Below are 11,752 nucleotides of genomic sequence, written 5' to 3' on the forward strand. Positions count from 1 at the left end.
TTCTGTTTAGGTTCTAAGAAATATAGGAATGTTGACTTGGCCAACACAACCTGCAATTTGTGAGGACCTTGGAAGCTAGACTATTGAAGTTTTGATAGACTTTGAATTGGATCACTTCCAATCAACCTTATATCTTGTATTAAATCAAGAACGAAGGAGAGAAAATACTCAAATATAGAGAAGTATTACCAGTGAGATATTCTTGCATGGCTTTTCTTGTAGCCTGTCTTCTTGCCTTTGCATTTATCCTGAATGCTGAAGCACAATCAGCACCATCTAATATAAGCCCTGGATCTTCTTTAACACCCAATTCCAACTCCTCATGGTTGTCAAGCTCTGGTGTGTATGCCTTCGGCTTCTATAAGCAAGGCGATGGCTATGCTGTGGGGATAGTACTTGCTGGAATGCCTGAAAAGACTGTAGTCTGGACTGCAAACCGCGATGACCCCTTGGTCTCGGACAATGCCACCTTGCTCTTAACAGCTGACGGGCTTTCTTTGCAACCAACACAAGGGAAACCATTGGTGACAAGTATTACTCAGGCAGTTTTCTCTGCTTCCATGCTTGATTCCGGTAACTTTGTACTATACAACTCTGATCAGGAAATAGAATGGCAAAGTTTTGACTCTCCAACTGATACCCTTTTGCCGAATCAAACTTTGAGAGCAGGGGAAGAGCTTTACTCTGCTAAATCCAAGACTAATAGCTCAACTGGCATTTTCCGTCTCAGTATGCAACGCGATGGTAACCTTGTTCAGTACCCGGTAGCTACCACGGCAGCTACCACGGATGATGCTTACTATGCAACTGGCACATATTTAAGGGGAGACAATGTGACACTACATTTGGATGCTGATGGCCATCTCTACTTGGTGAACAACACTGGTTTCACTATCTTCAATCTTACGAAGGGAGGTGATCCTGCTGATCAAGGGAAATCTTATCTCATGAGACTTGATGTAGACGGAATTTTTCGCTTGTATTCGTATAGTTTGAAGCAGAATGGAAACTGGTCAATTGAGTGGGAATCTAGTTTAGATCAGTGTAACCCTTTAGGTCTATGCGGATATAATAGTTACTGTGTCACGATGGATCTAGAAGCTGAATGCAAATGCCTTCCCGGATTTGAGCCTATCACCCCAGGGGATCAGACTTCAGGCTGTGGGAGGAATATGGTTGCAGATGTTTGCAATTCAGAGAATGAAAATTTCACATGCATCATGCAAGAACTGCCCAACACAAGATGGAAAAATTATGCATACATGACTTTGTCCTTATCAGACAAAGAAGAATGCAACAAGGCCTGCTTGGAGGATTGCAACTGTGAAGCTGCACTTTTCGCAGATGGAAGCTGCAGAAAGCAGAGGCTTCCTTTGACCTATGGAAAAAGAAAGTTAGACACTTCAAACTCAGCTTTCATCAAGGTTGGTATTTCTAAAACTCCAGCTACAGATGATTTCCTTATAGAGGGAAGCAAGAAAAATGGTCGAGTTGTAGTCCTTATTCTTGGAGTTTCATTTACTGCTTTTGGGACAATTTTGTTGGTGAGCTCTGTAATTGCAGTTTGGAAACATAAAGTTTGGGGTTATAAAAGGATGAATCAGCTCAATGGTGATGTTGAATGGAATGAGGAGGATGTGGCTCCGCGACCATATGCGTATGAACAGCTAGAGAAGATGACTGATAATTTCAAGGAGGAGGTTGGTAGAGGAGCTTCTGCAACAGTTTATAAAGGGGTGATGCTGAGTAGCCAAAGGCTAGTTGCTGTGAAGAAGCTAGATAAAGTTGCAGCAGAAGGAGAAAAAGAATTCCAGACTGAGATGAAAGTTATTGGAAAAACCCATCACCGCAGTTTAGTACGTTTGCTTGGGTACTGCCTGGATGGACCAAAGAAGCTTCTGGTATATGAGTACATGAGCAATGGATCACTTGCAGATATACTCTTCAAACATGAAAGGAAACTTTATTGGGAAGAAAGAATGGGAATTGCTCGAAACATTGCACGAGGCTTTCTTTATATGCATGAAGAATGTGATACACAGATCATCCACTGTGACATAAAGCCTCAGAACATACTGATGGATGAGAACATGTGCCCCAAAATCTCGGACTTTGGTTTGGCAAAGCTGCTTCAGCAAGACCAGACTAGAACCACTACCGGCATTAGAGGGACAAAAGGGTATGTTGCGCCTGAGTGGCATAGGAAAATGCCTATAACAGTTAAAGCAGATGTTTACAGCTTTGGAATTGTGCTGTTGGAGATTGTATGTTGTCGAAGGAATGTGGACTGGAGTCTACCTCAGGAGGAAGCTATCTTGGATGAATTAGTTTACCATTACTTCGAGAGTGGTGAGCTCAGCAAATTGGTTAGGGATGAAGACATAAACCGAAGGCAATTTGAAAGGGCAATTAAAGTGGGACTTTGGTGCATACAGGATGAACCATCACTTCGTCCGTCTATGAAGAAAGTTCTGCTTATGTTGGAAGGGACTGTAGACATCCGAGTTCCTCCTAATCCAAGTTCGTTTCTCAGTACCATCTAAATTGTGTTTGAGCCTCAGGTACTCATCTATTCATGAAACCAACTGATTGAGCCTCATATAATGTGCACCAACTGTATGTAATCATCTTGTATTCATGATGTGTTTCCATTTCCATTGTATCACAACTCTCATTTGTCAAACTGTAAGTTCATACAAATGTGACTTCCTTTTCTTTCTTTCTTTGGTGCAATGATCTGCAATCTTTGTTCATTCTAAGACTGCTTTTGTGTATAATCCCAAACTGGCTGCAGTTATTTCATGCCAATGCAATCCTGTATGCAACAATGTTATCAAAAAAAAAAAAAAAAAATACTTGTATGCAACAAAATATCAGAAATCATTCCATAGACCACCAAGTCAGAAACCAACTGTTCCCGGGAGATTTGCAGATCAAAAATTGCAGCTGCATTTTAGTTCGACATATTCTACATGTTTGACGCAACTAGACTATAATGCAATCTCAAAATAGAGATCCATTTGGGGCATTGCCTGATTGTTTCCCTAGGAGAGATGAAGTTAGCTAAGGCATGCCAATTGCCAAGTCAAAATTCCAATAGAACCTAAACACAAGGCAAGATTGTGTATAAGTTGAACACGCTGCACTTGAAAGTGATGGAAGTGAACATCACCTTGTCTTTGCCTTGACAAGGATAGTCCATACTTTTCTTCCTCTTTTAAATTTTGAATTCGATTTCGGATTCAAAGGACAGACCAGACCGTGTGGACCTGTCATCATGCCAAGTCTTCTGCACTAAACATATAGTGCACAGTCCCAGAGCCTAACCTTGAGAAAAACACTAGGAATACACGGTGCTCTAAGTTTTGCATCTTTTATTTACTACAGATTCCTTAATGCTAGCGTTAGAAACTAGAGAGTAGCTCTTATTCAAAAAATAAAAAAATAAAAAAAGTTAGAAAGAAGCTCATACCTTAAAAAGCTTCTCTGTGAAGAAGTTTACAAAGTAGCAGTACACAAATTATGATGACCCAAGAACATACATGGAATGAAGTTTGAAAAGAATTCCTTCTATTGAAAAAAAAAAAAAAAAAAAAAAAAAAAAAAGGTTTTAAATCACATCGATCAAATGCGAAGCTCAAACCACCTGAGAATCTAGATGGTACTGAGAAATGAAACCGGACTAGGAGGAACTGGGATTTCAACAGTCCCTTCCAACATAAGTAGAACCTTCTTCATAGAAGGACGGAGCGACGGCTCATCCTGGATGCACCAAATTCCGACCTTAACCACCCTTTCCAATTGCCTGCTGTCCATGTCTTCATCCCCAACCAATTTTCTGAGCTCACCACTCTCAAAATAATGGTAGACCAATTCATCCAAGATAGCTTCATCATGAGGAAGGCTCCAGTCCACATTCCTTCGACAGAATACTATCTCCAACAGCACAATTCCAAAGCTGTAAACATCTACTTTAACTGTTACAGGGATTTTCCTATGCCACTCAGGTGCCACATACCCTTTAGTTCCTCGAATACCAGTACATATTTGGGTTTCGTCAGGCTGAAGCAGCTTGGATAATCCAAAGTCAGTTATTTTTGGGCACATGTACTCATCCATCAGTATGTTTTGAGGCTTTATGTCACAGTGAATGATCTGTGTATCACACTCTTCATGGAGGTAAAGAAAACCTCGTGCTATTTTGCGAGCGATTCCCATTCTTTCTTCCCAATGAAGTTTCCTCTCAGGTGTGAAGAGTATATCTGCAAGTGAACCATTGCTCATGTACTCATACACCAGAAGCTTCTTAGGTCCGTCAAGACAATACCCAAGTAAACGGACTAAGTTCCGGTGATGAGTTCTGCCAATAACTCTCATTTCAGTCTGAAATTCTCTGTCACCTTCAGCTGCAACTTTCTCAAGTCTCTTGACAGCAACTAGTTTTTGGCTATTTCCAATCACCCCTTTGTATACTGTTCCTGAGGCTCCTCTACCAACCTCTTCATTGAAATTATTAGTCATCTTTTCTATATCTTCATAAGCATATGGCCGTGGAGTCACATCCTCATTCCACTCAGCATCACCATTGACCTCACTCATTCTTTTATATGCCCAGACATTGTTTTTCCATAAAACAGTTACAGAAATCACCAACAGAATGAACCCCAAAGCAGTAAATGACACGCCAACAATCAAGAATAAATTTCTACCATTTTTCCTGCTTCTTTTCGGAACAACTGCACGTGGAGCTGGAGGTGCAGAAGACATGACAACCTCCTTGAGGAGAAGTATCTTTGATGTACTCTCATCTCTTCTTCCATATCTCAAAGGAGGCCTCTGCTTGCTGCAGCTTAAACCATCGAAAACTGCAGCCTGACAGTTAAAATCACCCAAACAGGCCTGTTTGCAATCTTCTTTGCCTGAAGGTTTCAGAACCATATACGGCTCATCCTCCCATTTTGTGCTACCCAGTTCTTGCATGGTGTAGTTGCAATTCCAATTCTTTGATTTGCAAACATCTCCAACAGAAGAATTTCTCTCACAACCTAAAGTCTGATCTCCCGCGTTGACATATTCGAATCCAGGAAGACATATACAGTCAATTGCTGCTCCCATTGTGACACAGTAGCTATTATATCCACATGCACCTTGAGGGTCACATCTATCCTGTGAAGATGACCATTCAGTGGACCAATTTCCTTTCTGTTTCAGATCATACGAATAGACACGAAAAATTCCATCCGCATCAATTCTCATAAGATAAGACCTTCCTTGAGTTGGAAGACCTCCGAGGCTGAGATTCAATAAATTTCCATCACCAGTACCATTGAGCAAGAAGAGACGGCCATCAACACCTAGATTTAGCGACACATTTGGTCCTGCTGTAAACGTATTAGACGCATAATAAGCATATTGAGTACCACCATCTGGTCCAGTATCCACAGGGTACTGGACAAGGTTTCCATCACCTTGCATAGCGAGACGAAAAGTGCCTGATGAGTGATCAGTTTCTGATTTAGCAGACACAAGTTCCTTCCCTGCTATCCCTGCTATCAGTGGTTGATTGGGCAACAAGGTATCAGTTGGGTACTCAAAGCTTTGCCATACTATAGCCCGACTCGCATTGTACAGCACAAAATTACCCGAATCCAGCATCGAAGCAGAGGAAACAAGCACCGGAGCATCAACCACCAAACTTTGCCCTTGTGTCGACTGCAAGGCAATCCCATCACTTGTGAAGAGCAAGCTGGCATTGTCCGAGACCAGTCGACCGTCTCGATTTGCGGTCCACACTACAGTCTTTTCGGGGATTCCGGCAATAAATATCCCCACAGCAAAGCCATTGCCTTGCTTGTAAAAGCCAAAGGCATACATACCAGAACGAGACAACCATGAGGAGTTGGTAGTGGGTGTTAAAGCAGAGCCCCGGCTTATATTAGACTGCAGTTGTTGTGCTCCAGCATAATTGAAGAACGCAAAGGCAAGAAGATAACAAACCACAAACGCCATGTCTCAATCTGTTTTTTTTCCCCTTAAAACAGTCCACAAAATTGGTTGTTTGTAAGATCTTATTCTAAAGTTGCTTTAATATAAGCTCTACTGGTAGTAATAATGCTGTAGGAGCTCGTTCTCTGTAGGAATGACTTGCATTAGCCAAGTCAAGTATCCTAAAACCTCACAAATGCGCGTCTTTTGCAAGTTGTGTCAATAGTCTGAAACTTCTTAAAGACTTGAGACCTAAAGACACGGCAAATTAAGACTAAAACTTCCAATGAACTTGAAAGTGATGGGGCAGTAGTTTCTCATGCCTTGACTGGGATGACATTGATTTTTCTTCTTCTGCTAATCACTAAACTATAGTTCTGGTTCGCAATTCCCACAGGTCTAATGTTATCATACAATATCTTAGAAAAGATGGTCTGGTATAATAGCAATTCACTAAACTATAGTAATAGCAACCTTCAGGCTGTAGGTGTAGTTACTGTTCAGGAAAAGATGGTCTGGTATCGTAAAAACAAATTGATCATGTGAACTTTGGTAGCTTTTCTCACTGAAAGTTTCATGTGAAAACCAATACCTCAGCTAAGACAGAAATTAAAGAGCAAAAAGGGAATCAACAATGAAATTATACGCTAGATCAAGACAAAAAAAATCTGACCAACCACCACTGTTTCAGCAATTACCTTCAACCTATGGTTGGCATGGGGATGAGGAGCACGTAGCCTATGAGGGAGGGACTTTATACTTCCGTTTATCAAACGTGAAAATTAGGGCACGATGGATTTTTCAGGCAGTACAGGGATGAGGCAAATCCCCCATTTTCCGGTGAGGACATCCCCTATGGTTTTTGCCATCCCTAATGCTATTAGCAATTGCAGATGCTGTACAGGCATTACAAAGGTGACTACACAAGCAGTAACTTGCCTAATAGATGTAAGTTTTAGTTGGTGAACAAAGAAATGAATCTACGCAGTAGATTACATTGAGCCTAGAAGTTCTGAATTCCTCGCTCCAAAGTTTAGAATCTTTACATAGAAGAAAAATCCAATGGGACACATCTATCACTTCTAGCAAAGAGGATCTGAGAGTTGATGCCAAAGCAACAATGATTCAAGTCTTGCTGAATAGAAAAATGTGAATTTTTAAAAATAATTGAAGCTGAAAACAAACCAATCTAAAAGAGGTTTACACATTATGACAGATCCAATCTGCATTTATGCAGAACTTAGATGAACTGAACCAACCAGATTTGATTTCTCAGGTTCAAAACATCCGAAGTCAACAGTAACGATTTATGGAGGAATGAATGTGTCATGACCTAATTGCAACCAGAACTACAATGTAACTAAAATACACTAGGAAGCAGATAGAGTTGGAGGGTTAGAAAAATCTCCACCCAACTTCAATGCTCTATAAATAGGGGGTGAGGCTATTAGAACCCACAAATCATTATCCACTAGCTTCTGCATAATTTGATTTCAACCAAACTTTTAGGGAAAGAAAGAATCAAAAATTTTTGTTTCCCATCCCTACCTCTAAATCATGAGGCCATGTCAATAGCACCTATATAACGTGCAGTCACCCATGTGTTCTGGACCACCACAATCCAATTAATCAGTAGCTAATGCCATGATTTAAATTTTAATTAGGAAACTTTATGTTCAAACATGAGAAGTTCAAATATATTTTACAAAAAGACAAAAAAAAACCTTGTAAAGGACTACCTGAATCAGTGAAGATTCAATAGGAAGATTAATGGCTATTTGAAATAGCCATCTAAGATGAATGGCTGGTTGATTTTCAATAGTAGGCAAACATAAAAACTATTACATGGTGAAATAGCCAACCCATTACTGTCCATCTAAGATGAATGCCTGGTTGATTTCCGATAGTAGGCAAACATATTAATGGTTTTCCGTGAAATAAACTGGAAATGAAAACATTCAACATATGTTGATGTCCTGCTCCTAGCAAGGGTTGAGAAAGGGATTTGTATGTAGGGAAAGTAACTTACCAAGATGCTTTCATCACAAATAGATTGGTTTGAACTTTGGAGAAAGCAAGAGCTGCAAGGTTATCCAACTTCAACGATGATAGCGCCTAGAAGTTCAGATTCCTTAAAAAGCGAGTTTACAAAAGGTAAATACAGAAGTTGCAGGCACCATTGAAATTTAAGGGGGGAAAATATAGCAACACAACAGACATTGTAGTTGATGTGTACATACTTTTGTTCACAAGAAAAAGTAAGCTGCATAGTATAGTAAGGTATAAGATCTATCTAAAAAGGTTTATGAGATAAAGGGGAAAACGAACTATGAAGGGATTAATATTTGAGACAGTTAAAATGTAATCATAGTATTAGTTGATTACATTTAAGCATAATTTGCATTTATAAATAACTTTTTGTTGTAAACAGGGAAACAATACAAAGCAGCTAAACTATCGGTAGGAAACTTTTCCACACATACTTGGATAAATCAACTATGCCATGGCTAGGTGCTAACATCAGGTAAGCTTCACAAGTTCTCTCCCGATTCAAATTTACATCTCTCGCTCTATGCGCTGCACTTTGAAGCTTTATCCAGAATGTCAAAAACACTTTGTAAAGTCATCTCCTCTACAATAACAACCTTGTCTCTTGATTTAGAACCACATCCAATAGAAACCTGCCTTCTTTTTACACCCAACACCTGTAATTTGAGAAGAACTTAGCTATGAAGTTTTCACATGTGAACATTGACACGTGACTAGACCATATAGCGCATCAAACATTTTACAGAAAATTTATTAGAAAAAACTATGTTACGAGACATTCATGAGAATAAACATCAGAATGTTGAAAGTTTAGGCCCCATTATGCATTACAGAAATCACTGATCTTCTCCCAATAAGAAACAGATATGAATGTTCATCATACTTTCTTCAACTTCTGTTCAGTGTTTATTGGGGAAAATATAAAGTTTTGCATGGATGTGACCTTCAGAAGATAAATAGTTTCCCACATTACAATAAAGTTTAACGTAGCAAATTCCTCAGAAAGGTGGATTGACAATCTAAGAAAGCCACTTAAACTTACAAATGGTTTCTAGCTAATTTGGATCAGTACCAAGTGACCTGGGATGGGATTTCAACTTTATTCTTAGAGAAAATGACAAACCAACCCACATTGTTGCCGTTGTAAGTCACACTAAAAATCATCTTAAGAGGAATCGACTACAACCAAGAGACATAGCGAAAGGCAGGAGCTTCCGTCCACACATGAGCCTTTGCCAAATCACATCCAAGGAGCTTGTTTCACCATTCAAAAGACTACTTAGCCCACTCACCTCTATTGTAAGTTCAACACTTATCTCCATTGCAGGTATCAAATCACTTTCCCAACAAAGCTTGCTTACAGGTACTAAAGCTTTCCGACTAAAAACCACTTTTCTTGAATGGGAGAACAAAGTACCCTTCAAACTTGGGTAGTATTTCACTATTTCTTAACCATGCCCACAAGGTACTCAAACACCTTACCTGCCAGTTTTCACCATAAACATTAACCTGCTTTCCTTTACCTGACACCTATCCATAAACTAACCTCGTGAGCATCCTATCGCACCCCATACACATCAACGAGCACAAAATCTACTATTAGTCATGAGCCTCTAATCTGTGCTTAGATTTTGCTGAGAATTATCATTAAAGAATTCAAAACAAACTCATACTTTCCCTTAATCATTCGTAAAGAAAGGACTGGCATTGCAGTGCATATTTCAATCCTATCTAAATATCACCAATAAAAACCCCATATTCTACTCTTCAAGTATTTACCAAAGAAAATACTAGCACTCTGTCAATAGAACCAAACTACGCCTCACAAAGTCACATAGCATGAGCAACGGAAGCAATTCTCCGATCATAGTAATCTATACTGTTATAAAAGGGCATTCCCTTCATGTCTATGAATTTTTTTTCTTACCTACTACGCACTAACACTTGATTCTGCAACATTAGAATTCTTTTGAATACAAAGCAGAAGACATAAATTAAAAGTAAAGTCATCATCCACTTCCCAATTTTCTAAAGTTTACGGCCTCTAATCATTCACACATTTACATCCACATCCTAAAAAGGTCGGTTGTTTCTAAATGCAATTTACAACCTCGGTTGTCTTCGCAAGTATCCGAAATGCAAAGGCAGTTAATGTTCTCAATGGATAGCTATCAGTTGCATAAGTACACTCTGAGAACAAAAAATAAGGAAAAACAAAACAAGTTTCCACTCCACAGAAACATGCAGAACACTTAAAACCTTAACCATAATTCAACTATAATTCAACTCAGAACACTTAGAACCTTAACCGTTCTTACATATTTACAACACAACAAGAACAGAAACAAAACAACTTACGGAACTCATGAAGTCGAGAAGGGCGGCGTTAGCTTCGCCGTCCTTGGCGGGCGCGTCGATCTGCACACCCAATGCCTCGTCGCTGAAATCTTTTATTCACAAAACAAAAGAAGCAAAGGTTATTAGAGAGAAATGTGTGAAGAGATGAAATTGATAGATTGAGAAAGAGAGAGGGGTACCGGTGATGGAGGCGAGTTTGGAGCCGGGTTTGGCGTGGATGGTGATGGCGACTGAGGAGGGAGGTACGGAGCGAATACACGCCGGGAAATTTGACTGAGTCGACTCGGCGGGAGCGTTGGGTTTGGCTTTGGCCTTTCGCTTCTTGGCTGGAGCCATTGAGACTCCCTGTCCCTCTTCTCTGCCTTCTTTAGTCTTGTTTATAACCGGGTCGGTCATGGGTGTGTCCTTACGGTTTCGGGTTCAGTTACGGTTTCGGGTCGCGGGTGAAAAGGAAACCCTCCTTTCTGCTGCTCGTAAAGTTTTTGTTACACTGATGAGTCAAGAAAGTATATGTATATTTTGATGAACAACTCCGTCAAGAATTCGAAATATATAATGGTTAAGGAAGTCTTAATTAATGGTCAAGAATTTGAAAAACTTTATATATATCTGGTTGAATACTAGAAGAAAAGCGCCTAGCTGCTTAGTATGAAACCATCATGTTTTGAATTCGAGTCACAACTTCCACCAGTTTGTGTCCAGCATATTTCGTATACCTGTAGCAGGAGGTTACTCTGGCATTGTTGGTATTCTCGTGGACCTCAGTCTAGATGCTGACTAAGTAGGTGCGTTACTAACTTGCTATCGTAACCAAGATGACTTTTCTTCTTCTTTTTTCAAAATTAGAAGTTGACTACTATTTGCTACCAACAACCAAATTAATGTAGTTCACTGAACTTACAGAAGAAAATCCGGAGTGTCGGATTAACCTAAAAAAGTAAAGCATACTACTAATTAAAGTGGTAAGCTCGCAATTAAGCAAGCCTTTTATGGAAACTTATTAGTCTCATCTTGTACAATTACCTATGTATCAAGATCAACTTGCCTAACAAGCAATTGTGGTACAATAGGCAAGTCACCTAACAAGCGTATATAGACTTGGCACCTACTACATATTTAAACTCAGTCTAGACATAATTAAATACTAGCATATTGATACGTACTACGTGCGTGTGAATTTTTTTTCTTTTACTATTACAGTTACAGAGTAGTGCTACATCCACCAAAATATTTTACCAAATATGTTTCCCAAATGACATGGCGGAAGCCACCTCAACATTTTTTTTATCAATGCTATTGATGTGGATTGCGACTAATTAAGAAAAGAATTTATGGAATTACTATTATTTTGTTTTGAAAA

At 39.5% G+C, this 11,752-nt stretch overlaps 3 protein-coding genes across 3 annotated transcripts; 1 reads left to right on the top strand and 2 right to left on the bottom strand.

The window, feature by feature from the left end:
- The first annotated feature begins 206 nt into the window (after window positions 1-206).
- Window positions 207-2,543, top strand: LOC101301913 (G-type lectin S-receptor-like serine/threonine-protein kinase RLK1-like). The gene has a single exon (XM_004289199.1). The coding sequence runs from the start codon at window positions 207-209 to the stop codon at window positions 2,541-2,543; it is 2,337 nt and encodes a 778-aa protein (XP_004289247.1).
- A 1,111-nt stretch (window positions 2,544-3,654) lies between these two features.
- On the bottom strand, window positions 3,655-6,056 carry LOC101302209 (G-type lectin S-receptor-like serine/threonine-protein kinase SRK-like). Its single transcript, XM_004289200.1, has one exon. The coding sequence runs from the start codon at window positions 6,007-6,009 to the stop codon at window positions 3,655-3,657; it is 2,355 nt and encodes a 784-aa protein (XP_004289248.1). The 5' UTR covers window positions 6,010-6,056.
- Window positions 6,057-8,276: 2,220 nt separating this feature from the next.
- LOC101308413 (UPF0235 protein C15orf40 homolog) lies at window positions 8,277-11,029 on the bottom strand. Its single transcript, XM_004288030.1, has 3 exons — window positions 10,572-11,029; window positions 10,393-10,481; window positions 8,277-8,690 (listed from the first exon to the last, which is right to left on the bottom strand). Exons 1-3 carry the CDS (start codon window positions 10,786-10,788, stop codon window positions 8,556-8,558), a joined length of 441 nt encoding a protein of 146 aa, XP_004288078.1. The 5' UTR covers window positions 10,789-11,029; the 3' UTR covers window positions 8,277-8,555.
- Between the last annotated feature and the right edge of the window lie 723 nt (window positions 11,030-11,752).

The sequence above is a fragment of the Fragaria vesca genome, linkage group LG1 (assembly GCF_000184155.1).
Source record: "Fragaria vesca subsp. vesca linkage group LG1, FraVesHawaii_1.0, whole genome shotgun sequence".
NCBI classification, from domain to species: Eukaryota; Viridiplantae; Streptophyta; class Magnoliopsida; order Rosales; family Rosaceae; genus Fragaria; species Fragaria vesca.